Source organism: Artibeus jamaicensis, unplaced genomic scaffold, assembly GCF_021234435.1.
Source record: "Artibeus jamaicensis isolate MK-2021 breed Jamaican fruit bat unplaced genomic scaffold, CSHL_Jam_final contig_233, whole genome shotgun sequence".
NCBI classification, from domain to species: domain Eukaryota; kingdom Metazoa; phylum Chordata; class Mammalia; order Chiroptera; family Phyllostomidae; genus Artibeus; species Artibeus jamaicensis.
In genome coordinates, this window is record NW_026521486.1 from 10,033,802 (window position 1) to 10,061,619 (window position 27,818).

At 50.4% G+C, this 27,818-nt stretch overlaps 1 protein-coding gene across 5 annotated transcripts in view; it reads left to right on the top strand.

Moving 5' to 3' along the window:
- Positions 1-681: 681 nt before the first annotated feature.
- LARGE1 (LARGE xylosyl- and glucuronyltransferase 1) overlaps positions 682-27,818 on the top strand; it is a 439,612-nt gene continuing 412,475 nt past the window's right edge. The window contains exon 1 of one of the 5 annotated variants that reach the window (XM_037160113.2): positions 682-1,716. Coding sequence is in view for 1 of the 5 variants with exons in the window: in XM_053661538.1 (XP_053517513.1) it covers positions 21,725-21,738 (14 nt within the window). In the remaining 4 variants the exon portion in view is untranslated. Of the gene's footprint in view, positions 1,717-2,172; positions 2,191-15,327; positions 15,374-20,015; positions 20,035-21,462; positions 21,739-27,818 lie in introns of those variants that run through there. The other 4 variants (XM_053661541.1, XM_053661539.1, XM_053661540.1 and 1 more) reach the window with 4 other exon arrangements.

Here is a 27,818-nt window from a genome sequence, read left to right on the forward strand (position 1 = left end):
ACATGCGCGGGGTTCTCGTGCTGAGAGGGAAAGAGCAGTAATGAAATCTAAATGGGGAGGGATCGTGCACGGGTGGGTGGGTGGGGGGACAAAGACGAGCAGTTTCCCTGAAATAAAAGAGAGGCTTGGACAGGATGATTGGATACAGAGCCCAAAATGACGCTGTCAAAGCTCTTCAACGTGGCTCCTCGAAGTCTCAGGCTGCCCCATACCAGGGAAGCGGTGACCCGAGTATAAGGTGGAGGCGGGGAAACTTCCTACTTCCCACGACGGCTGTTTTGTACAAGGGAGGGTGGGCAGGCAGCAAGGCTCTACGAGCCTGCAAGAGTCTCTACGACGGCAGCTGCGGACCTGCCCTGCTTCCCTTCCCCCTCTTTCCGCGAGGCTCGCCAAGCCCGGAGTGGCGGGGCAGGGGGGGAGAAGGGCGGGGAGCTCGCGGCTAGCACCCTTTCATCCTGACCCAAGCCGGGATCCCGGATCCGGGTGTTGCTTCCGCCTGTATGCAAGCAAGCCGAAGCAGTAGAGGGAGGAGCCTCACTGTGGGGCGGAGCCTAGGCGGGAAAGACGCCTGCCATTGGTCAGCCGCTTCGTCACGGGGTGGGGGCGGGCGCCGAGGAGCGCGCAGGCCCCGCCCCCGCTCCGAGCCCGGCCTGTTTCGCGGTCCCCCCCAGCTGCACAGACATGACACAGACACACAGTCACTGCAGCTGCTGAGCGAGCCCGGCGCTCTGGGCACGCGGCGGCCGAGCCATCCCATAGCTCGGACCCCAGCGCCCGCCACCCCCCCGCCAGCACCCGCACGGCGGCCCCAGCCAAGCCTAGGAGCTGGAGGCGGGGATCGCGCGCCTGCTCCCGCTAGTGGCGCCCGGCTGCGGGCGACTGTTGCAGCGGCCGCCCAGCTCCGAGTGCTGGGCGCTCAGAGAAGCAGGCGCGTCTCGGAGGCGGCGGCGGCCGAGGCCAGCGAGCGCTCCTGGCGGCTGCGGGGACGCCCTCTTCGACTCCCCGCACCCACCGCGTTGCGCCCCGCCTCCGCTCCGGTGACCTTCTCGGGGCGCTTCCCCCGGCCCCGCTCCCCCGGCCCCGCGCCCCAGGCCAGGGCGAGGCCCTCTCCAGCGCCTCCTTCCCGCGGAGCCGCGGCGGCGCAGGCCCGGGGGGCGGGGGCGCCGCGACCGGCTGCAGCACCCCCGCCGCCGTGCTCGGCGCCTGGCCCGGCCGGACTGTCGCTGCCCCGCCGCGGCGCGGGAGCCTGGGCTCCCGAAGCTGGGGGCGCGGCTGCGCTCACCTCGCGGGGCCGGGAGCGGACAGGCCCTGCCCTGAAGGGGTGAAGCGGCTGGGAGCGTGGGAGGTGGAGCCGGCCCCAGCGGCCGCCCGGCGTCTCAACCCAGCGCCCCCTCCCCGGACCCAGCCTGAGGCGGACCCAGGCCTGTGTCCCTGCCTGCCGCCCCCGGCTCCGAAGAGTCTTCGGAGGCAGGGAACAGCTCCTAGAAGCGGCACCAGCAGCAGCGAAAGAAGGGAGAGTGCTCAGCTTGGGCGGCCCGGACCTTCTCAGCATTTGGAGCCCGGGGCTGCCTCAAAGTGTGCGCTCTGCACCGCCGATTGGAAAAGGGCAGCTCCTGTTGGGACCCCGACCCGGACCCCTTGCGCCTCCTAGGCGGCGCCGCCGCGTCACCCAGTTCTTCCGCGATCTCTCTCTGCCTGGCGGCAGTCACGGCCAAGGTAAGAGTCCGGGGGTGCCAGAGAGCAGCCGCGGGGGCGCCCTGGAGAGCGGCGCTGGACAACTTCTCCGAACCTGTAGCTGGTACCACCTATGCTCGGGATTCTGGTGAAGAGGAAGGGAGTGTGGACACACCGCACCCTCTGTTGCCTTGGCCGGGAGCCCTTGAGAGGCTGGAGGTGGAAGTCCCCGAGACTCTGAGATTCTTGTCCCCAGGACCCGTCCCAGGGCCTACTGGGCTCCTAGGCACACAGGCTGCTAACTGGGAGCAAGCAAGGCAATTAAGATTAGCAACGGGAGGTGAGGTGTCCGCACCGCCCCCCCCCACCACCCCCGCCAGCAGCACCTGGGTTTTGGGGGGTCCTGCTGTGTTTGGAGCGGCCCCTCTTGGGCGATCCCCACCTGCCTTGTCCTGATGTGATGCTGTGAAGAACTTTTCTTTGCTCCTTGTTGCAGAGAGCGGAGGCGGATTTGGGGTGAGCAGCCACAGCTTGCGAGTCCCTCTATAGGAGAGAGTAGTTGGGTGGCAGCGGTTTTTGTAGAGTGGAAACCCAACCAGAGTGTCAGTCCTATGAGACAAAGCTGCTTGTGATGAGTGATCAATACAGAGTGATCCTGGCGTTTCATTGAATGTCACTGTTTCTGAAGGGTGGAGTGAGTGACTCCAAAGTTTGTGCCTCCTGAAGTTGTTTTGTTCATTGCCTCCTTACTTTCTTTTTATTTATTTTTTTCTTGAAGGAACCTTAGTTCTGCAAAGCCTGTCTTGGCTGTTTAAAAATTTTTTAACCTCTGAGCTTCCCCTGGAACCATCTGATTTTAAATGGGTCACTTCGGAAGGAACAGATTGTCTCTCTTACACTGAATCCTTCCCTGCCCCCGGTGACCCTGTTTAATGGGGATGGATTTTTCTTTTCCCATTCCTGAGCCGGTGTACCTCTTCCTGAGCTGGTGTACCTCCGTCCAGCAGATTTCTGCTGCATTCCGAGAATCCTTGCATTTTGACACTCAGTCCATTAAAATGATCTCCTGAGGGAGCAAAATAGCAGCTTACATTTTCTGTGAATGTCACAGGAAGTTTTACAGGGTCTTATGTAAGTGCCCCAAGAGAGAGCTCAGGCTCTGGCTCCCCTCCTGAGGGAGGGGTGATGCGGGTGGGCAGCAGGGGGTCACTTCACCTAAACGCAGCTGTCATCCCTCTGACACCTTGGAAACTCCGAGTGCATATTCACTCGTGGAGGGAGGCAGTCCCTTCAGGTTAGTCTTATTCCTCCGCTCTTCCCACCTCAGCAGTCAGCTTGGATAGACCTCAGATCAGGGAAGGTTCTAAATTAGGAAGGGGACAGAGGTGGTTTCTTTTCTCATCTCTCACGAATGGGTGACATGAATGAGTTACTCGTAGGCATGCCGAGTCCTCGCTGGGGAAAAGAAACAATGAGGACCTGGCGTTGAGGTTTCACTAGTCTCTTAGCGTACCTTTATTTTTCAAGAGCACTTCACTTTAGGGAAAATTGCTTTGAGGAGAACACACATTTATCTGGCCTGGCCTTGTTTGTTCTATATGGGGAAGCAAGCTAACTGGGATAGAGAGGCAAAAGTTGTCAAGACTGAGATCTTCGTAGGTTTGCCAGGGGGCGGGGAAAGGAAGGCAGCCTGCCTGGTGAAAGAGAGAGGCTTTCGAAGACTGGTGGCTCTGCAGTGGGCACAAGTAGCCGACAAGTGGGGGCCTGCTTCACTTCATGAAGTGGGCTGGGTTGTGGGTTACCTTTGCCGTTTAAACGGTAATTAGAAGGGCCTTAGCATGGAAGCGAAAAGTTTGTTGTCTCATCACAGGTCCTAGGAGCGCTTCCACCTCCCGGGATGGAGGCGAAGGTTGGGTTCTCGGTGCCTGAGTTTGTGCTTGAAAGCGGATGCAGGAGGCAGGAGTGTCTCCATCTGAAGCCACCTACAGTGGCAGGACACTAGGGGGACTAGTTTTCTATTCCACTGCAGATGAAGAAAACATAAGGACCTGTACCAGATGATCTCACTTCTATGTGGCATCGAATGAACAAAATAAACTGACAAACAAAACGGAAACAGAGGCATGGACACAAGGGACAGATGGACAGAGGGGATGGGGGACGGGGGCCTGGATGAAAGAAAGTGAAAGGATTCACCCAGACTACACACACACACACGCACACACGCACACACACACACGAAACACATAGACACGGACAATAGTGTAGTGATGGAGGAGGGTAGGTTGAGGAGGCCAAAGGGGAGGAAATGGGGACTTCGCCTGGGGTGATGGGCGCACGATGCCGTGTGCAGATGAGTTTTATTGAGTTGTACACTTGAAGCCTGTATGGTTTTGCAAACTAATGTCACCCCAATACATTCAATGAAAATAAACAAACACAAAAAACAAAATCATAAGAATTCATGTTGCAAAAAGCTGTGCTTTATGTATCAGTAGGGCCGTGACCCTGACTTTTTGGTGTCTGGTGCATGCTCGCACTGCAACACTTAGGTGGGGGGCCTGTTCACATCTAAAGTGCCTTTTGGGCAACTTGGAACAGCTCAAGTGCAAAGTGTTATGTGCGACGCTTAGACAAAACTCAGTTTTGTCTTAAGTAAGTGAGGCTTATACATTTTTGGGAGACAGACCTTCCTGCGAACTCCATCCTTGGGGCATTAGACCATGCTAACTTAAAATTCCTTAAGAGTTTGTGATCAAAACTCCCACTTTCGGTTTTTGAACTGTGTATCCTCAGCGGTCTCCGTAAAATCAGCTTCCTCTGTTCTGGATGGAGTCTAGATTCGACTCCATTAGAGCTGAAATTTCTCACTATCATCCTCTTAAAAGTGACTTTACAAGTGACCTTTGAACAACAGGGTTTGAATGGCGCGGGTTCTCTTATGTGCACATTTTTTTTTTCCAGGAAATACAGACAGAGCTTCCTAGCCTCAGGTTTCACATCTGGGGATTCAACAAATCCTGATGGAAAACAATAATTCTGCATTCCCAACCACAGATGGAAGATACCATATTTTGCCACGTATAATGTGCACCCACATTTTTTATGTGCATTATACACAGGATTATTTTACCCATTATACCCATGGTATGTAATCATTACGCCCTTGTATCATGCACATCCTTATTTTTCACTCAAAAGTTTGGGCAAAAAGTGCACATTGTACATGGCCCCGTATGGGGTAACTGTTTTCCATCCACCATTGGTTGAATAGGTGGGTGTAGACCACCCACTGTAGAATCAAAACTTCTGTGTAGTGATCCGCTGTGTAGGGGTGGATTCCCCTACACCCGGCATTACTTTCGAGGGTCCGTTGTCTACGGGTGTAACATGGCATTTGATAATGTCGTTACACTTTCATCTCAGATGCTCCCTGCATTTTTAACAGTATGAAATCATGAATGTCCAGGTTTCTTCCAGCAGCACTGGATGATAATTCTATTTTGCTGAAGAACAAAGCTTACTGCCAAGGCTCACCTTAGCCACAGTGGCCAAGTCTCATCAAAGCTGAGGGCAGAGGTAGGCAGACAGGACAGGTGAGAGAGAGAGAGTCCAAGAAGCGACGACCCGGTTGAGAACACTGGCACAGAAAAAGGCAGGTGTTGCCAAGGTTTAGGTCTTCGTAGAGTCTGAAAGACCCAACCCAGCGGGCAGAATTAGCTCAGTGTTTGGACCTACATGAGTTACTGTATTTCCCTGAACTCTGGGGTCTGGTAGATCTTGGTTTCGATCATTTCCCCATGGGCACTGTGCATATTTAGGTAGTTTGAGGGGAGCTATTGTTGTGGTCTAGGGAAAATGGTCAGCGTAAACCTTTATTTCTGCTATTAAGGCTTTATAGATTGATTCTCATAGGTGCAGTATAGCCAAGGGGTGAGAGATTGGAACAGGCAAACACTATTAAATTTGCCATTGAACATCGACTAGTGAAAACTGGTCCTGGTGAGGAAATGTACTGAGGTCCGGAGGCTCCGGATGAAGACTTGTGAATTTCAGGGAAGCCGGGTCGACAGAGGTGGAGTAAGAAGTGGAGACAGGATCCTGGCCTTCCTTAGGCTCACCTTGGAATTACAGCCACCACCTAGAATCCACTGGTGTGGATGAGGCTCTGCTGCTCCAGGCTAGAGAATCTGACACCGAGAGGCACTCGGCTGCCCTCTGACTGGACCGACATTTGGAGAGCAGTCAGCAGCCACCTGTAACATTAAGGCTTGAGTAAATGTATTTTAGAAGACTTTTTAATTCAACAAATAATAATTGAACATCTATTATGTGGCAGATCCCGTGGCCTGACGCATAGAGCTTCCACGTTTGGTTTATAGCCTTTTAGGGGAGTCAGACACTGAACCATTGCTGTGAGCTAAGCACCATTGTACAGGTTTGTTCAAAGGACAGGTTTGATATTGCCAGGCTAGTAGAAAGGCAAAGGCATCCCAGGCAGGAAGAACCACATGGAAACCTTAATGTATGTAGTGTGTGTATGGGGAACAGTAGTAGCGTGGCTGGGAGATGGGATGTTTTGGAAGAGGGGAGCCAGCGTGATGTTAGAAGGGAAATAATTGCACAGCATTCCATGCTGAGCACTGTACCTTTGCTTCCTGTTCTGTGTATTCATTCAAATGGTGGCAAGACTGGTTGCTGGATAAGAGCCAGGAGTTCTAGTTGATCATCCCACATTTTTATTAAAAAACAGAAAACTTCTTTTCTGCCCTTCATTCATCTACGTATAGCATTCTGCCTCTTCTTGAACAAGCTATTAGCAATGGGAATAAAGAAAGGGTCCCTCATGGACCGTAAGTCTGTCTTCTTGTGCACGTGAATTACATCTGGGGCTCTCATTATGCGGTTACGCAGCAGTCTGGGGGAAATGACAATGTCCTGACAAATGATCTCTACTGTGGAGGGAGAAATCCTCTGTGAGAACAAATTCTGTCTTGTCAGATGTGCTTCTGGGTAGAGTTATGGTCGTTTCTCAACGATGGAACAAGATGCCTGTATTTGAGTCCCATCAGTTCTGGCCTCAACTTTTTTGCTGTTGGGAAAGGAAGAGTTTTATAATCTTGAGGAAGGGGGTTGTGTGCATGTGTGTGTTTTCTGGAATGAGGAAACTATGTCGTGAGGCAGAAAATCCACAGCACAACCGCCAGAGGGTATTAGAGAGAATGGAAAATCACAGTTGCAGCAGCAATCTCCAGGGCCGAGTATATTTAGGTTTTCAGAAACAGGAGCCAGGACAGTGGAGGTGAAAGAAGCCTGGCATGTGTGTGTGTGTTACCATTACCACCCTTTCCTGTGTTGAGTGGGAGGCAAGGGGGTTCATGTAGAATTAGGAGTGTTACATCATTGTATGCTAACTTGCTGTGTGACCTTAGAATACTTCTTAACCTCTCTGGGTTTTAGGCCTGTTTTTCTACATAAGTAAGGTTTTTGTTTGTTTTGTTTTGTTTTTGATCTGGTGACTAGGAATTTAGAAGCCCAGAGAGGGAAAGGTCTTGCTTGAGGTGTGAGTGGCAAAGCTTGGCCTATTTCAAGCTATTTACCTCTGAAATGGGAAGAAGTCTGACCAGGTCAAAGGTGTACTCCGCCTTGAGGCAGAAAACATTGTAAGTATGCAGTGCTGAAGAAAAGGGTCAGAACGTCTTTGCTGCGTTGGGGGTAGAGTCCGTGTGTTGCATTAGAATCTCTTTGATGCATAAGGTCATTCCCATTTGAGCAGCTAGACTTGCCTGCTCACTTTAGGTTTTGTGCAAACCTGTTGGTTCTGGAATGTTACACTATTCCTTGAGAACCACTTGAGAATTACATGCTTTGTGATAAAAAGCAATGCCAACAGTTCTAATATTTTTTTCAAATTAAGTTATGAACAACTGACTTGACCTTTTGGGTTTTTGCAAAGCCTGGACTCTACCATAAAAAAGAAAACCCTTCCATTTAGCTTGGGAGGTTACCTTGTTAGGGGAGCTACTGGGTGAGTATGTGGGGAGGGATGTTTGCAAGAAGGAAAGATACAGAGAGCAATTGTGTAGAAGTACAAGTCAGGAAGACTTGTGTGTATCTAAGTTTGTGAGTTGCTAGAAGTCGACTCGCCACTCTGGCACCGGCCTCCTGGGTAAAGAGGGCAGTGCTTACTGGAAAGAGGAGATTTGAAGAGCAATGTAAATACACTTCAAAGTATACACCTCGAAGGTTGTTACATTACTGTTATTATTTCAGTATATTGAAACGAAATCTAAGAGTGCCCTATTGTAGGAGAACTCAGCATATACAATCTGATCTCAAGAGCAGCTCATTTAAGATAAGTAATTGTTTGGGGGGTACAAAAAGATTTTTATTTTACAAAAGGGATGCATAGCAAGTTTTTAAAAAACGGCTAGCTGTAGTTCAAAGTATTCGATTCACGCAATTATGATGGATGCTTTTGGGGGCCTCACTTGTTACATTAAAATCAAGTTGAAGCGTTTCTGGTGTTTTAACAAATAACTCACTAGATTTGCTTGTCACAGGGCCTAATACCGAATTCTATTACAGAAAGAAGTGCCGTAGTTACGTAAACTTTGTAACCACTAACCTACCATGTAATGTCACTTACTTGGGTCAGATTGCTTATTCAACTAGTTCTTCTTGGAGGTATCAGTCACAACCCCCTCCTGCACGAGCTTCTTAACCGTCCTCACAGACTACCTCTAAGAATATATCAAGACTAGAAGTGGTTTATAAAGTGAATTTGGTAAGAGTTTCCAGGATTCTGAATTTTCATAATTGCAGAGACATGGAATTAATTTTGTTCTGCCTGAGGATACAGTAGAGGTGATATGCATGAGATGTTAAAAAAAAAAATCAAAATCATGCCTGCCTACTGGCTCTTCCTTCCCTGCAGCGGAAATATCTAGGGCTTTTTGGTGTTTTGTTCCTTTATCTCTTAGGAAAGTTTCCAAAAAAGAATTCATTCTAGGAATGAAATAAAATGGAAGTCATTTAAGGCTCCAGAGGTAATTTTGGGCAACCTGGAGTTATAGATAATCACAGGCCGGGGCTAGAATGGAAAGTGCCATCTCACCCATAATTTTAGCCTCTTTTGTCACATTAAGGGGCTGTGCTTTGGATGGGCAGATGGAGATGGAGCCCTGACTGCTGGGAGAGGTTTTGCTCTTAACACAGTTTTTTTCCCTGAAGCACCAATGCCAAGGCCAGTCGGGGAGAAGGAGCTTGCTGATCTTTCCAGCTCTCCATGGCAGCCTTCAAATTGAGGAGGATTTGCAGCAGAACATCGGCATGTGGGGATTTTACTTTTCCTCATTTCTTTCTTTCTTTTTCTTTTTTTAAATTTAAATCCAGCAGGGAATCGTGGGCTCTTCAGAGTTATTCTGTGGTTGGACCGCCTTGGCTACATTAAATCTATGTTTATTGTTACTGAGTAAGGTTGACATTTCTGTGGCTAACTGCGAACCATCCCTCCCCCCTTTTGTTTCCAGAACAGTTAACGTAGATCCTTAATATGTCACCACTATTTGTGTACCAGCCTCCTTGATGCTGTCAGCTCTCATCTGGGAATGGCATTTTGTGGTCACTTCAGAAGCCAACAGAGGCACAGGCAGAACGACGTGAGCAGGTGGGGCTTTTTCCGCCTCCAGGCCTGGTGCCTGGTGCTCAGTGGGCCCACACTTAGTGGGTGCTCGTGTCCACTCGGGATGGTTTATTTCGTGAATGAATTCCAAACGGCTGTGTGTTCCGAATTGGTGGGGGGCGATGGGGAAGGGAGAGGTGAGGGAGTACCTGGAGGCTTCCACTCATGGCCTCTCCGAGGCCTCTGCAGGAAGCTGTTATTTTAAAAAATGTGAAAAGCCATTTCAGATCAGCAAACGCGTTCTCTTAGGGGTCATTGTTGTATTGCGAACATTGAAGGCTTTGTAAAAAGGCAAGGGAAATACAATACCGGAATGTCTAGTGTGTTTCTTTCCTCTCAGTTTGTGGGGAATGGACTTCTCTGGCTTGAGAGGAGGGGGCGTGCTCTCAAACTTAACCTTGTTCAGATAGATGCACGTGCCAGGACGTCTTGAAAGTGATTTGAAAAGCACTGCAAATGCAACAAAGCTTAGAATGGGTTGTTGATGATAGTATTTCCAGAGCTGGTGATGACGGCTGTGAAGAGATGCAGTTGCAGATGTGGTTGAGAGGCCTGGCTCTCGGGTTAGGATGAAGGGGACTTGAGACCAGGGAGGAAGGGACATGTATGCTCTGTGTCCGGTGGAAAGAGCTGCCCTCTGCCATCTTGGTGACTGCTCCTTTTTCTCTGTTGATGTCACTTGTTCGCAGCTGGCCTTCTCAGTGCTGGAAATGCTCACTGGTGCCTCCTCTGTGCAGCACAGAGCTGCTATGTGGAGATGTCACCAGGGCTTGGAGTCCCGCTAGACCAGCATCTGCGGAAACTGAGGCTGGGGAGGTAAAGAGAATGGTCCAGATTGTCGGGTCAGAATCTCTCCTTCCTGCCCTGGCTCTGTGCACTCTGTCTCTTTGATGGTGTTGCCTTCACACACTCAGCCAACCTTCACTAGGCTAGTCCGTGCAGGGCCCTGCTTGACATCGGGAATATGGAGGTGAGGAGGCCACCTGCCACCCATTTAGTATCCTTGTCTTGGCATGGCATCACCATGCTAATGAAGAGCAGTGAGCACAGGATGTTGAGTAGCAACATGTCTGAGGGGGTCAAAGAAGAGATTAGCCCTGGCTGGTGTGGCTCAGCAGACTGAGTACTGATCTGCGAACCAAAGGGTCACTGGTTCAATTCCTAGTCAGGGCACATGCCTGGGTTGTGGGCCAGGTCCCCAGTGGGGGGCACATAAGTGGCAACCACACATTGATGTTTTACTCCCTCTCTTTCTCCTTCCCTTCCCCTCTCTCTGGAAAAAAAAAAAAGAGAAGAGATTAGATATGGGTCATAGTCAATACATGGTGGAAGAACAGGCTGAGAGAAAAAATTACCCCAAACACCCCAAGGTGCCTGTCGCTGGGCACACAGCATTGCCAGCATCTGCAGACTTTTCCTACTTCCTCACTTACGTGTCAGCTCCTCTGTTGCTGTGGCTGGTTACGCCCATCCTTGTATCGATGGGAGCATCCCACTGCATTCGCTTCTAGCATGGAGGAATCCTTTAATAAACAATTACTAAATTAAATTGAAAGCCTTCTGTCCTTGCCCACATAGTCGGAGCAATTGTAGAAAATTGCGTGATAAGTTAAGCAACAATAGAAGACTCAAATGAACAGCTCAGAGCAACAATAGAAGCCTCCTGGCAGTGCAGTGAGTGGCTGTAGACCGCGGAAGCCGAAATGTGGTGGGAAATCAGGGGTGGGAGCCGACTTCAGCTGCGTAAACTCGAGGGAGGTGGCACTTGAGTTGAGGCTTTGCACACAGGGTAATTAAAATTTGAGTGGAAGATTTGAAGGGAGGTAGAGTGGCCAGGTTTGGTTGACAGTGTGCAATTATGTATTTTGGGGCAATAGAATGAGCAGGCTTGAGTTCCTGTTAGCAGGGAGTTGGACAGGAAGTTGCCAAGCCAGGCTGGGGCTGTGGGCTTTCAGAAGGTGGGGCGGCTTGGTCAGGAGGGTGGTGTGTTAACTGTTACAAGCTCTGTTTTGGGGAAATGAGCCTAGTGACAGTATTGGGGGCAGATCGGAATGGGGAGAGATGAAAGGTGGGAGGTCACTGAACAGGCTTTTGCACAAGTTCATATGTGGAGCTTTGAAGGCCACCTGACTCGAACGGTTGCAGGAGGGTGGAAGCTGAGGGAAGCATCCAGATTTTTCTCCCATCCATCATTGCTATCGAAGGTTCAGTTGGTTTTCATTGCCCGCTGAAAAGCTTCCTCATTGGAATAAAGTCTGTTTGTGACACCAGCCGCAATGCTTAAAATAGCACTTTCTCCCTTGGCTTGGCCGGGCGTGGGGATGGAGCTTGGGTGAAAATAGACTCCCCGGAGCCTCTCTTACTGGGGGTTTGTTCAGGTGAGCCCAGGGTTGTGGAACGACCTTCTCCCTAACCTTGGATGACACCCGATGAGGGCTGTAGTACAGAACATTCTTCTTTTCCTCCTGAGAGGTTCCCAAAGCAGCTGCGGAGGGCTGAGGGCAGAGGGATCGGCGCTCTCGATTCACCTTCTGCGCAGCCTGTGGGTGTGTCCCATGACTGGTGGCATTTCTGTGTCTGAGGAGGGCCTTGCTGAGAGGTTACATCACACACTTTTTAGAATCCGAGAGTAAGCCATTCTGGACAACAATTTTTTAAAAATTGGATAGTCCAGTCCCTGACAGAAAGTCTTTCTTTTTTAATCTTTAAAGAAAGAAGGCTTTTCTAGAAAGTTCTTTTTTAAAAAACAAATTTTATTTATTTATTTTTAGTGAGAGGGGAAGGGAGGGAGAAAGAAACATCAATGTGTGGTTGCTCTCGAGCGCCCCCTACTGGGGACCTGACCCACGACCCAGGCATGTATCCTGACTGGGAATCAAACTGGTGACCCTTTGGTTCTGGTTCGCAGGCCCACACTCAGTCCACTGAGCCACACCAGCCAGAGCAGGATGATCTGTGTATTTGCCCTCATTGGCTTATGATCAGCAACTGGAAAACAGCTCACTTCCTTACCAGCTCACTGGTTATTTCCCTCCACCCAGCCAGTCTGTGCTCAAGTCCTCTCCTTCTGCCTGGTAAGCTTTCTCCCTCTTTATCTGCCTGGGGCACTTCTATTTTTCCTTCAAAACCCAGCTCAGGCAGCCCTTCCCCCAGGCTACATCTGCACCCTGTCCTGCCTCTGCTGCTGCACACTCTGCACCATATTCCCAGTTCTTCCAGCTGGCTGTCTAGCCAGAGTGTGGGAGCCTTTCAGTAAAGACTGCATCTGATAACTCTGGGGGTGCTGCAGGGTTTTGCCATATGCTTGGAGCATGCTGTCTACACAGTGCAGGGTAGTGGTAGTGATGGTGGAGGTTATTTTGGATCTCATTTAATTGGTTGTCCAGACATGATGGAATCCTTTCCTGTTGGACCTCAGTATTGCACTGTGCTGCAGCGGCAGGTGGGGGGATGTGAGTTAGCTTCTCAAGGGATTCTGGAATCTCAAGAATGTATGCCCCCTTGCCAATGAGCAGAAAGGTTGTGGGCCTTCCCTGGGGCATAGCAATGCCTTCAAGGAATGTGGTGGTGGTGAAGGGGGAGGAGCTGGAGGTGGAGCTGGAGGTGATGATGGTAGAGATGGAGCTGATCTGGAGGTGAAGGTGGTAGAGATGGAGGAGGTGGGGGTGCAGGAGGTCAAGGTGGAGGTGGAGAAGGAGCTCTCGCCCTCGTTCCAGACTGAGAAATGTCTTCACGCGAGTCCTCGAGGCTCAATATCGAAGTGGGAGGAGGGGAAGCTCGAAGACCTGTCCTTCCCCCTGTCGCTCCCCCTTCTCTTGGTCTGTGAAACCTCAGCTGCCCTGCTGCCAACACCCCCACCCCTACCCCCCTCTATATGCAGTCTTCACCCTCTGCTTTTCCCATTTTCTCAGATCTTCAGCCTCCTCTTTCTCTCCTCTTAGACTTTTACAAGCCTGATGGGGAAGATCAGTCCTTGGGCGTCGTTATCAGACCGTCCAAAGCATACCTTTCTTTCAAGTTACAGCAGGCCTTACCCTTGGGTGTTTGATTCTGGCAACACATTCTGCATTCCACATTCTTTAAAGAACCTGTTGCAGAGCTGCAATTATCATTGATTGAGAAATGATCAGACAGGATGAGGAGTGGCTAGGGAGAACTGGATAAATTTGCGCAGAAGCTCAGCGCCATTGCCCAGAGACCGTTCTTTGGATAACTGTGTGTTTATGTTGGAATATTTCTCACTGCCTGCAGTATTTGTGAGGTCCATTTGGGTTTTTACTACACTGCCCTTGTGAGCTGGACATTGATGCTGCATGAATGGGATTGCTCGACAAATCACGGAGGAGTGATCAATGAACCCTGCACTTACTGGAAGGTTTGTGTGGTTCAGGCACGGGCAGAACTTTACGAACTTGTGCTTGGCACGGGCGTTGGTGACATGGTTCAGGAGGCCCTGCTGCTTTTCCAGCAGTGGTCTGACTTCATGCACATGAAGGGGCAGTCTCTGGGTCTTAGCTTTTGACATTTTTCTTTTCCTTTTGCTTGGGTTTGACCATAACTCCTTTCGAAAGAGCATTTCTGAGCTCATTAAATCTGTTAACTTGTGTGTAATGCTTAGAGTAGCGTTGGCACTCAGAAAACACTTAATTTGTATTAGCAATTGTAACTGTTGTTATTTACAGCCTCTGTGTCATTGTCCCCCCCCGCCCCCCCCCCATGATGTGCTCTTTGCCACTTACAGTGGCCGTACTTGGTAAAGTGAGAAAACAGGTGACTCCTGGGGATGAGAGGGCCCCCGCTGTCCTCTTTTCAGCTCCATTCAGAGGTCTCAGAAAGTTTCCAGAGGCCCTGAGATAAAGGCGAATGCTCACTGTCCCCCGGGGCTCTCCTCATGACCTTTCTGTGTCCTTGCTCCTTCTCTCATTGCAAAATTGGCCTGTGACAGGTAAGGGAGATGACGGCGAACGAAAGATGTGGGCAAGGGAGGACTCTTCCCTGTCAAGCTGTGATTAACAATATTTAAAGTAACAGGGACTGTAATAAGGGTGGTAACAGTGACAGCTGCCACTTGCTAAATGTCTCTTTGGGGCACGTGAGAGGTGCTCTATGCACACGATGCCCTTGATTTTCACTACAACTCTCCGAGCTGAGCGGTTTCATTTCCTAGGTGAGGAAGCTGAGGTTCAGTGACAGGGTCCTTTGCCCAAGTGACAAAGCCAGGGGTGCAACCCAGTGGTGTCTCCAGATTCTTTTCTCTTAATCTCTGACCCGTAGTCTACTCTCCCAGGTCACCTGACCCTGGAATATGCATCCCCCAGGGATAGATGAAGAGTTTCCGTGGAGTATGCAGGTGCCCGTAGTTTTAAGGGAATCAAGTTCTAGATTTTCAGCCTCCCCTGTGGACCCTTGCCCAAAATTGGCAGGCCTGAGACCACCCCTATCAGGTCCATGGTTCCAGTCATCCGTTTCGGTCATCCTTCCCCATCCTCTAAAGGCACATCTCTTCCCCCACACTGATCTTACTTACTCTGGTACCTTGTTCTGGGTACGAAGACCTCAAGGGACACCGAACAAAGGAACTGTTTGAAACTGGTGTGTGGGGGCTTCTCATGAAGGCCCTCCTCAGGGCTACCTCTTTCCACATTCTCTTTTCCCTGTTTACGCTTGATGATGGAAACAGGGCATTTGGGCCGCTTTCTCGTGGTGAGGAATGGTGTAACGTTTTAAAGATTCAAAAAAATAAACCTGCTCTTGAATTTTTAAAATTAGTGGTGTATATCAGATTGTGAGATCCCATTAAATAAATGTGACAGAAATTTTTATTTTAAAATTTTCATGCTTATAACACGCTGAAAATTATGTCCATAGAAATAATTTAGTTTATGATGAAAATTTCAGATGTTAGCCTGAAGAGTAGCTAAGATTAAAAATCATACAAATTTTTTTTTAATTTCAGAATTCCAATAGAGTGTGAGAGTCATTGTATGGTAGTTCCCCCCAGATACTGAAGCTGGGGTGAGTAATTCTTCAGTTCTTTTCTGCTACAGATATATATATATATCTGAAGCAGAAAGATATATATATATGTGTGTGTGTGTATATATATATCTTCATAGAGTTCTTCATAGAATATGAAGATATATATTTTCATATATAAATATTTATATATAAATGTACGTTTAAAATATATAAAAATGTATATATATTTATATGTGTGTGTATATATATAAATTTCTTCATAGAATTTCAGGGCATGGATCAATATCTCCGGAAGTTCATGCATTGCTCTTTTGATTAAGCACCCTTGAAATTTTGGTGACACTCTTAGCGGTCTAGCTAGTCACGGGGCCACGCATGCCAGAGTGCCTCCGAGGCATGATGAGGACTGTGTTAGAGTAAATGATAGAAACCCAATGCACACTGATGTTAAACAAACAAATAAAAAATTTAGACTTTAACTGCCCGAGTTACAGAAAAATACAGGGCAGCCTCAGGTAGTGCTGGATCCAGGTGCACCAGGGGCCATCATGAAGTTGTTGCGCCATCTTTTGACTCAGTTTGTTTTCCTGTTGGTGTCATTTCGGGCAGAGTGTCCCCAGGGCTGGCAGAGATGGTCCTTGGGAACTCCGGCCTTCCGTGCTGCCCATGTGGCCATCAGAGCGGAAGGAGAGCATTTGGTCATGAGCTGGTTAGAAGGGTTGACATCAGCTCCCTGGGGCTGGTCCCAGGGGAATGGGTCAGTCCAATTTGAATTGCCCAGAGAGTGGGGGAGGGGTGGTGTTTTGTTATTTTCTTTAAAAAAATCACATGATCTATATTTTTTATTTTATTTTTACCATTTTTAACTTCAAGAAATTTTCAATTACAGTTTACTCTCACTTATTTTATATTGGTTTCTGTTATATAGCATAGTGATTAGACAATCATACACTTTGTAAAGTGTTCCCCCTGATTTTTCCAGTACTGACCTGGAATTATTACTGACTATATTCCTGACTGTGCAGCAGTAGGCAAAGTAGGATGAGAGCTGTGAGTGACGTTCTTGTGAGTTAACAGAGCTGCCGTAGTAATCATAACCTGAATGTCTTTCCAGACACACGACTATAAACCTACTTTTGCTCACCCCTGTGCTGGGGAAGGGGTGGTTTCTCAGGAGGAGCTGGGCAAACGGAAACCCAGCAGAGTTCAGCAGGAAGATTAACCCGGTGATCTTGAACTCTTGTCATTCAGACTGCAGGTCTGTTTTCTGCCACCCTGTTACTCTCTACCACGTGCTTCCCTTGTGCCCACCGCTGGCCAACGTGGGTAGACACAGTGACACAGGCGATGCCTTCTGTCCCCTGCTTTGGTAGTTTCAAGAATTTTAAGGAAGTGCCAAAAAGAAAAATCCCTTCGTGTATTCTCCCCTTTCTTCTCTCTTTTTCTTTTTTTAATGACTGTTAGTTATACAATAAAACAAAAAGAAATTAAAAATTATGGAACTCCATCTGTGGTAGTCTGTGCAGGCTGCCATGGCAAAATACCGCAGCCCTGGGGGCTGAAACAGCAGAAATCTATTTTCTCACAGTTCTAGAGGCTGCGCAACCAAGATCAAGGTGTAGACAGGGTCTCCTCTTCGAGGCCTCTCTCCTGGCTTGCGGATGGCTGTCTTTTCCCTGTGGCTTCACGTGGCCTTCTCCCTGTGTCCTCATTTCCTCTTGTAAGCACACCACCCAGACTGGACGAGGGCCCACCATGGTAATCTCACAGAACCTGAATCGCCTCCTTAAAGCCCCATCTCCAAATGCCATCACACTCTGGGCTGGTTGTGGGTTCGGGCTTCAACTTCCGAATTTGGGGGAGACAAATTCAGCCCATCATACCACCTGTTGTTTTAATGTCATGAAGGGGTTATATTTTGAAAACTAATATTAATGTACAAACCTGGTTTGCTGTACAAATTAGTAAGGGATTCACCTTTGCATGAGCGAACTGACAATGTCAGGCTGGGTACTTTGACACAGCGTGTTATTTGGGTGCACTTTTCCCTTTCATAGGAGTAGAGAGAAGACAAAGTGTAGAGATGCGAACAGGTGGTGAGTTTACCGAACGTGCTTGGGAATCGATGGTGGAAATCTGGGCCTTCTGCCTCCCTAGGCTATTGCTGCAGTAACAGCTTCTCTGAAATGCCCTGACTTTGTTTGCAAAGTATTTTATGACTCTTTGGGGGGGGTCCTGCTGAGGCTCCTCTAAGGCAGGATTTGCACTCAGACCAGCAGCATGACTTCCTCTCTGCACTGAGTGGTGGGTCACCTAGCCCAGAGCTCAGCTGGCTCTCCCCTTGTCCCAGGGCTGGCGTGTGTGAAGGAGGCCTGGCATTCTACGTGTTGTGTCTTGGGGACCAAGTTTGCAAGTGTGGCGGTTTGTCAGTCAATTTGGCCCGAGTCCCTGAAGGGCCGCTGTGATGTCAGAGAGAAATCGCTTTCCATTCACACCCAGCGGAAAGTCCTCTTCTCTCAGCAGATGGCAAGCAGTTGTCACTGTTCTCGCTCCTGGTTTATCATTGTTTTTACGTGGCTTGTGTGTTCATCGTCTGGTCTGTTGATGCTTGTCATGGAATATCACAGCTGAAAGACTGGGGGGTCCGGAGTTGGTCAAATTGTAGTCCTTTCGTGTCAAAAGCGAAAACCTCCCAGCCAAATTTTGCTTACATCCAATCTAGAAATTGTAATCGATGCTTTGGAAAGGTTCTTGCTGCAGGACGTGGCTGAAGCACATGGATGTTACCTGGGAGGAGGATGAAATTTTCAAACATCCATCCGCATATTATCACCTCCTTATATGCCAGTGCGGAGAGTGTTCAGCGACTAAGACATTGTCTTTCCCGAAAGCGGGTCATGGCAGTTTTGACAGAGCACAGCTTATTGCTGTTTGCATGTTTTTGCCAGCTCACCTTGAGTACGAGGCTTGCTTACCTTCTCTCGTTAGATTCCTGTGGTGGCTGTAACAAAACACCACAGAGCCGGTGGCTTCAAACAGGAAAAGCGTGTTGTTTCCCAGTCCTGGATGCCAGAAGCCCTACATCAAGCCGTCTCAAGGTGTTAGCAAGCCACGCTCTCTCTCCGATGGCCCTGGGGGGGTAGGGATCCTTCCGCGTCCCTTCTAACTTCCTGTGTTGGCTGGCAGGGCTTGGCCGTCCTCGGGGTAGAGAAGCCTCACTCCAGCTGCTCGGGCATCTGCTCCCTGTGGATCTTCGCATTGTCTTCCGTCTGCACGGGTCCCCGTGCCTGAATTTCCCCTTTTATGAGGATACCTGTCATATTGGGTTGAGGCTCAGCCTACTGACCTCGTTTTACCTTGAATCCTCTGGAAAGACCCTGTTTTCCTATAAGGTCACATTTTGAGGTCCTGGGAGAGGGTAGGACTTCGACATGTCTTCCTTGGGGGACACAGTTCAATCTGTAACTCCGCGAGCTGTACTTTTCGTCCTCCGTTCCCACCTTCACTCAGCCTAAGAATCGGATGCAGTCACGTGGAGGAAGTCGCTGGCCAGTCACGCTTTAGAAACCTGGCCCCCCAGAGTGCTCTGGGCGATGGCAGAATGCCCCTCCCCCCTGCCCCCGGGATGATAGATGCCTCTTATTCCAGCATGTGGTATGTAAATAGCATGCAGATCTGACACTTGACGTGTTCTGTGCGATTTTTCAGTTCAGGGCCCTTTGGGAAGTGGGAGCGTTTGACCTGAGCCCTGGGTTTGCTGGAAACAAGGCGCAAGCAGACTTGCAAGGGGGGCCCCACCCCGGGGGTCTGACACAGCTGGTCGCCTGACTGGTCCTGACTTGCTGGCCACTCACTCTGCCCTGCAGTACCCCGTGGATGTAAATCCTGAGATATCTGTCCCAACTCTTGAATCTTTCATGGAGAGCGTGGGAATGTGTGGTATTTTTATGGCTTTGTTTTTATGAATTATATTTTGGTATTCAGCAGAGGTTCCTTGGGGCAGAGGTTAAGGATATTTTCAGAGTGCCTTCTCCTAATAACTTGCAGTGGTAAGAAAGCTACAAAACAGATAAAAAACAACTCTCAAAACAACTCTCACGCTGACATTGGAAGGGTTTGGGGTCTTCAACTTCCTTTTACAGAAAGCATAGAATAGATATATTGCTATTAGAGTATATACATGTCTGCGTTTTCTGTGAGATGCTTAACGCCCTGCTGAAGTCTCACTTTGTTAAATAGGTCTCAGCATTATCCCCATCAACTGGGTCGGAGTTTCCAGGGGCTGTGAATCTTCCACATTTCTTTGCTCTGTTTCATCCCTTCATTCACCCATTGGATAAACACACCGTTGTCGATCATCTGCAGCTTGCCAGGTGCTGGGCCGGGGTGATGAGAGAAGGACAGAGGTCCCACGTGCCTGGAGTGCCCATCTGGATGACCTACAAGGTTGTCTCCCAGCTCGCTCTCTTGTTTGCAGGCAGAGCTCCCTCCTTGGCAACTGCCACCTGTGTTCCAGGCTAACAGCCACCCTGTATCTAACTTCACCAGGCATTTACCGGGTTGTCACACCAGATTTTGCAAAGCCAGAGGATTGGCTCGGCGAGAAGGAGTCCCCTTTATGCCGCTCCTAAGAGGCTGCTGCTCTGCGGGCTCCGGTGATGTGTAGAACCCAGCTCCGTTTTAACACGGGAGATCTGGTAACTTCTGCCTTTCCTGAATTTGAGTCCTTTAGAGAGTGTTTGAGAGTTGGGCGCTGTCGGGTGGGCTTTATGTCAGCGCCTCTCAGAGGGGCGATGAAGGTCTGGGATCAGCGTAGGTAGGTGGCCGCCTCACGCAGCGCCCCACCCGGAAGCGTCGCATCGCAGGAAGTGCTCTCTTCAAGGTGAGATGTCGGTGTGGCCGTGGAAGTGGGCGCCTGCGAGGACTGCTGAGGTCTCCACGCTGCAAGCAGGAGTCGGCCCCGCATCGCACCAGAGTGAAAGGGGCTCGTTGCTTGTTCACTTCCAGTGGGGAAGCGGGTCCCGGTCAACGGGGCCTGCTGTGGCGGTCTGCCCGGCGCATTCCGCCCTGTGTATCCATCTTTCTGTGAGTTTCCTGAGACAGTGCCCGTGATAGGGAGTGGGCTCGTTCACAGCATTCACGATGAGATGTCCTGGAAAGCACCTTCTCAGGGAACAGGGGGCAGGAGGGGAGGTGTCAGCATGGAGAGGAGAAGGGACTGCTGGAAGATGGCCTGGACAGTGGCATAATGGCTTGGTTTTATCTCACAATGTATCTGGTAATGATCTTATTGAGAAAGAGGAGGAAATAAAAGTATTATTATCTGGCTTAAGGTTTTTCACCCTCCCTCTGCACCTTACAGAAATGCAGACTCTTTAGGCCTCCAGAGAGGGATGTGGACAGACTGGTTTATTTGGCAGCTGGAGATACCGCAGCCCTGGAGGTCAGAGGACCCGTCCAAGGTCACACCCACTTCCTGGTACAACCCAGGCCCCTGGCCTTCCTGCCTCTTGCTGCCTCCCTCCAGCCCAGTCTGCCTTCCACGTGATCCGGTGGCTCTTTCTCCATGACTGAAGCTGTTACGGGCACGCAGAAACCGTGTGGCTCTCCTGGTCAACGGTGGGGCACCTTCTGGGTCGCTGCGTCTGTGGCCGCATGGATGCCGCGCGGGAATGACAGGGCTGGGGCTTGTTTTTTAAGCAGGGGTCTCATTGCTACGATCACCGAATGTATCTTTTAAAGATGAATATAAAACAGCTACCCTCCCAAGCAAATCATAAAACAAATTATGCCCTTGCTCCTCAGAACTACAGAAAAACAGCAGGCACTTGGTGGCACGGAGAGTAATGGCTGCAATATTAAAACAATGATGGGAAACCCAGGATCCAATGGCTGAAAGGCAGGCAGGAAAACAGTCCCGTAATCCCCCAGGGATAATGGGTCTCAGCGACAGGGCCCTGTGATTTATTGCGCTTAATGTACTTATTTTTATTTGTTCCTTTCAACACGGAGCTTTGTCACTGAAGAGATTTGATAATGGCCCGTTTGCAGTCACTTAGACTCTGTAATAAAGCGGCCCATATTTGGCCGTCTGGAGCTCCGCAGGCCTCATTGGCATTCCCCCTCCGATGTCACCTTCACTGGTGAGGTGGCGTGGATCGCGATAAGGGCTTCGGGCTGCTTTGCTGCCTTTTCGAATTCGCATCACACCACCTGCCCTGACTCCTGCCCACTGAGCCAGGCTCCCTGGGTGGCCGTCCAGACCCAGGTAGCCGCCCTCTCTTGTCCTGTGCTACTTTGGGACAGCAGGAAAGAGCCCCTTATCCTGCCTGTAGTCATAGAGCCCGGGGACTTCGTTTCTGTGCGCCAGCAGCGAGAGCATACCGCATGCAGCTTGTTGGGTAAGCAAAAATTAAAGCAGAGGATGTGGGTGTGGGAGGGTTTGGGAAAGAATGGGCTTGATTTGAAGGCTGTTTGCGCGCATTCTGACGGCGGTGGCCAGCTGCTTTGCAAAGAAGGGTGTGTCTCGTTCAACAGTTGTGAGTGAGTCAACCTGGGCTTTTCATTTCAGCTCCTTCCTGGGTTTTGGGGAGGAGAGCTCCTCAGAGGGCCGGCCTCATTCCTGCAGGGACTGCCCCTGTCCTGCTACGGCTGGGGGAAGGGCTCTGAAGTCTTTCTGAGTGTCCTGTTTTTGAGGACCTGTTCTACCCTCAGGTGTGGTTGGAGGGGCGGGGCTCTGGTCTGCGGCATCCACAGTTGCCCTGAAGGCAGTACTGGGGACACTATTACTTTCACTAGGGCTGGTCTGAATGCGCAGAGAGAACAAGTATCTAATTACGGAAAATGCGAACAGCCCAACAGAAAAAGATTCCTGGAAAGTGCAGAATGAACCGGAAAGTCAGGGGCAAACTAAGCGTAGGTGTGGGGGTACTCGGTGTCCCTGGGCCCTGGTACATGGGGCGCTGAGCACCCTGCTGTGCATGTGCATTCTAGCGGGGGAAACGGCATCACCGAGGGAGGGGCTGCTCCCCGGGGCTCGGGCACCCTTCACTCTTCCTCCTCCCGTCCAGAGCCTTCACAGGCTCCCAAGTCACTGCCCCACTGCAGGGACACGCTGGCCTCAAAGGGCCCACGGTGCCGTGGGACCCAGAAGTGCCACTCGGGGTCTATACCCAAGAGAGTCGAAAGCAGGGCTTGAGTGGCATTTGTCCACCCGTGTTCATAGCAGCCCTTGTTCACAACAGTCAAAGGGCGAAGGCCACGCAGGTGTCCCTGATGGACGGGACACGTGGGTAAAGACAGCGTGGTGCGTGCTCACAGAGTGTGTGCTTTACTCGGCCTCCAAAGGAGGGACGCTTCGACACATGCCACCATGGAAGGTGGGACCTTCCTCCGGCAAGGACCTGGAGGGTGACTGCTAAGTCAGATCAGCCAGACACAGAAGGTCAAATATTTATGGTCCCACTCATATGAGGCTCCTGGAAGAGTCAGATTCATGGAGACAGAAAGGAGGACGGAGGTTGCCAGGCTGGGAGGGGAGGGGATGGGGAAGTTAGTGTTTAACGGGGACAGAGTTCCAGTGTGGAGAGATGAGAAAGTTCTAGAGTGGATGGTGGGGATGGCTGTGTAATGGTGTGAATGTGCTTCATGGCACTGAAACGTACACTTGAAAATGGTTAAAGTGGTACATTTTGTTACGTATAATGTTATCACAATGAAACAAAACTGGTCCCGGGAGCCCCACCTCCTGACGTTCATGCTGTTGCAAGGTCCCTTCCACTCCGTGTGAGTGGCCCTTGTGACTTGCTGTAACCATAGACCAGAGCAGAGGAGATGGGATGTCACCTCCGTGGCTTCGTGTGCTGGCTCACTGGCTGTGGAGCCTCTCCTCGCTGGCTGGCCGACCAGCCGACGTCGGCAGGCCAGGGAAGCCCAGGGAGCTCCCCAGGGAGCGGAGGCCTCCAGTCGTCCGGCACAGGACACCCAGGCCGCAGGCTTCCGAGTGAGCTTGCAGGTGTGCTCTCCCGATGCGAGGACACCACTGGGACACCTTGACCACAGCCATGGGACCCTGTGGACAGAGGACCCAGCTGAGCGTGGCCAGGCTCCCGAGCCACAGAAACTGTGAGCTAACCTGTGCTGCTTCCAGCCCCCTCCCTTGCGGTGAGCAGTCGGTCACACAGCAGTCGGTCACCGCTGCGGAGCCTCACCTGAGGCTTACTGCGATTTTGTTTCATCCTGGTTTTCCACCCTGGTCCCCTCGGGCTTCCGTCTCCCCTGTCAGTCGGGCAAGGCGGGCAGCCTGCTTTTTTGTTTTCTGTTTATGCTCAGATCCATTCATTGTTGGGACTGCATCATCCTTCCTGCCTTCCACTCTTCTGGTTTCTGAGTGGAGGGCTGTGTCTCACCTCTGTCGGTGGGAGGACGGTAGCTGTTAGTGCAGTGTCTGACATCACTGGACGCACAAGCACCAACTCTGTCCACCTGTGTGAAGGTGTGCTCCTGTCCACCTTCACACAGGTGGGCACTCCCATTGGCCTAGCGTTGTATCTTGCCTCTCTATGCACATGCATGCACACATACACACAAGCACTCACTACACAACATTTGGGTCATTGGACTTTCTGTGCTCTAACTTGCCTGGACTCACCATCTTGGAGAGTATGGGGTGGCCTGTGCCACGTGGCACATCTCAGTTTTCCTTGGAAAATAGAGTTGCCGCACACAGGTCACCTGGAAGTTTCTGAGGGACCACAGTAAGTCAGCGTGGGGTAGGGTCACAGCTAAAACCTCACATTGAAATAGGGAGGGAGACCAGGTAGTCTAGGAGGGAAGTTTCAGCTGGGGCTCAAAGCCCAGGTGGGGACAGGGAGGGGCCAAAGTGTGCTCAGACTTGGCTGTATTCCAGAACCACCGGGGATGCTTTGCATCTCCTGCTGCCTGGGCCCCACCCCCAGAAAGACTGATTCAACTGGTTTCAAGTGCAGTTGGGCACTGGGACCGAAAACTCCCCAGGAGATTAGCGTACGACACGCAGCCAAGAGTCAGAACACTGGAAGGAGGGCCTCTGTATGGCAGAGGGTTGGCCAGAGAGGACGGGGGCCCCGGGTGGGGGGCCATGGTCTCTGCCAGCACCACAGCCCCCACCCCACTCTGAGAGGCAGACACTGTACACTTGGGGCCTTGGTCTCGTGGACTCCAGGCTCACAGCACTGGCTTCCAGGACCCCAATTCGGGGGCCCAGTGAGTCACACTCCTGCTTTCCTGTGGATTTAATTAACCTCTGCATCTTCCGGTGTCCACTCACTTCTCACTTCCTGTTCAACACACAGAGCAGGGATAGAGGGTTGGGACGCACAGATGGCCTTTGTCACTGCCCCGAGTTAGGGGTTACATCTGGGTTTTGTGGTTTTCCCAAGTCACTGGAGTTCGTCTTGGTGAGAGGTTCTTCTAGACTGCAAACGCCTCATGGTTAGGGACCCTGCTTTTTCCTCTGCTCTAGCGAATGACATGGTAAGTCAGCTGTCCCGGGTGCTTTGTACCAGTGCATTTGGGGATAGATTTGAAGAGCCGTTGAAAGTTGAAGCTTGGAGAACCTAAGGTGGTCACTTAGGGAGTTGGAAACCCTTGGTGATTCTCGCTACCAAGATTGGCGAACTGTCTGTTAGCTCTGCCCACCGCCACCTTGACCCTGCTCTTTTTGCTCGGTGGCATCACCGTTTGCTCCTGTGTTGTGTAATGCACTCGAACGTAAGCGGATGACGGCAGAGTTTCTTTCTCCTTAGTTTTTTTTGTACATTGAAGGCTCTCGGTCAATATTTCTTGAGCAAATGAGCACGTGAGGGCCTGCAGCTGGGACCCAGAGGCGAAACTAGAGGAAGCTAAGGCTCGTTCCTGTGTTGGGCTCTGGGAGGAGCTGCAGGCTTTCCTGGGCAGGAGGGCTGGAGAGCTACAGTTAACTGTTTCACCTGCCCTCTAGGAACCGGTGTCTTCTTTGTCGATTAAAATGTGTTTCTTTTCGAGCAGTTAGTTACCTTGTCATGGAAAAGACACCTCTGCAGGCTTCAGTCTTTCATGTCCTCCAAACCGAGCCCTTCCCCCTGCTGTGGCTTCAGTAATGCATCACTTCGTAAGTTTAAGGACTTGAATGCGTTTCTGCTCAACCTCAGCTAGGTAGTTCAATGAAAATTAACCAGTAGGTTTGATTCAAAGTCACCTCTTCACCTTCTCCCCTTTCACCACCGCCCTCCCCCCGTGAAACAGCGTCACATTTGTCTTCTTTTAGTGAGTGGGAACGAGTGCACGTGGCTGCCAGGTGTGAATGGATGTATTGATTTATTTTATAATCAAAGATCCGTGAGAAAAAAGTAGCAATGTGTAGGGGACCTACAAGGTTAGGGACCTGAAGCAAACTAATGTATGATGAGAGTGTTACTGTCATGCCAGATTCAGGATTTGCAGTGGCAGCTGGTAAATCGTCATGTGTCTTGACAAGGCTCCTAAATTTACTCAACATCCATTCATTCACTCACTCATTCATTCATTCATTCAGTGTCTGAGGACTCATATGTATGAAGCACCTGGGTGGTAGGTGTATGAATGAATGAATCTGTTTGCCCCAGTTCTCCACACCTTTCTGAACTGCTACACACAAATTGTAGTGTATTTCTGCAGCCCTGAGTCTGGGCCCAGCCGAATGGCTTTGTTTGATGTGAAGGATGAGTTTGGGTGATGGGGTTCTGGTTCTCTGTTTAGGCCTTGGGGGCCCCCTTCAGTGTTGCTGCTTTTTTTCCCCCCCTGCCTCTTCACTTTGGGTGCGAGAACAAGCACGTCCTTTAGCCTGTTGGTCTGAGGGGAGGTGGGCTGAGACACACACTTGGAGGAGAGCTGCCCAGCCACCCCGCAAGCCCACCCTCGATCAGCCGAGCCTCAGCCGACCTGCAGATGCATGAGTACAAATCAGCGATTATGCCTCCAGACAGTGCATTCGAGAAGGTTTGTTACGCAGCACTGGTGGGCAACAGACGGCTGATACAGTGGGATGTTGATGTGACTCAGGTGTGGGTCCTCTTTGACGGGTGCTCTGGAGTTTGGTGATGGTGGTGGGAGGGTCAGGCCAAGACCATTAACTCCTCCAGGATAGAGAGAATATGCCGAGTGCCTTGAGGAAGGACGCAGTAAGGGGAGTTTCAGGAGGGACAGTCTGCTGGGTGCAGAATCAGAGGAAACCTCATGGAGGGGTGGTCTTGGGAAAAGGCATTTTTAGACCACATTATTATCACAGTTCAGAACAGAGAGGCACTGACTACAGGTTTCTGAGTTTAAAATCTGTGATGTCTCGGAATTGATTTCTCATCAAAACCAGTCGCATTGATGCCAGTTTCCCATTAAATCGCTAATGACTTTGCTTTCAGGGGACCAAAAGAAGGCTCTTAAGACTTTGAGTTCTGTTGGTGTCAGAGAGCAACACCCCCCCTTTGATAAACAGTTACTATTTACGATGTTTGTCACGAAGAATTACCCTCCACGTGTTTGGCATCCCTACTGCGTGCCAGGGATATGATTACTCAGCACTACAGAGGCTTGATCTCATGTAATTCTCCTCGTCATCTTAAGAAATACTAACAGGTACTAATGATGTTGTTTTCCAAATAAATTAACCTTGCCAGAGAGGGTAGGCTCCTTGCTCAAGTCACGCAGTAACTTCAGAGTCTCACTGTGCTCCCTGCACCTGCCTCTTCCATTAGATTGTCGTCCTCTCCATTCGTTTTGGTATCACTCACTCACACATAAAACAATGCTTTGCACATAGTAGGTACTAAAAGATGTCTGTTCAAGCAAATAAAAAGAATAAATCTATTAAAAAGGGAATAGTGGCTTCACTCACCTCCATTGGAAGTCACAGCCTGGTAAGGAGACAGATTTTGGTTCTGATCCATACAGAACAACGAGGCAAGCTCAGGAACTACTAGAAACATTGAGGGGTATTTGTAAGTGCACAGAGCAGGTGCTCTTGATCAAGCCTAGAAAGTAATGACTTCTGGAAGTGGTGAGCTTCGAAATGAGTCTTAAATGAGGCGTTTGAATCAGTCAAGGGAGAGAAGCAAGGGGCTTGCCTGTGAGGAGCTTGCTGTGAGTGGACATGAGCCATACACGGGTCCCCAGCGTTGCTTCTGGGACATGGTGGAGCCTAGTGGTCAGTGCTGGGTGAGGAAGGCACTGGCAGTGAACCTGATGAGCTGCCAGGGCCAAGAGATTCTCCATAACCTTGTAACCTCTGTTTCCAGCTTCCTAAAGGCTTGTCACTTTTGGGAAACTGAGGCAGCACAACAGAAGGAATAGGGACTCAGTCAGACCTAAGCAGCATTAGCATCTGCAGTCCGATAAGGCTGGCTTATCGACAAGATAGCGATCCTCTTGGGCATGTGTCCGCATTCTGCCGGCGAAACAGGAGTTTGCAGCAGCCCACGGCAGCCCCGCC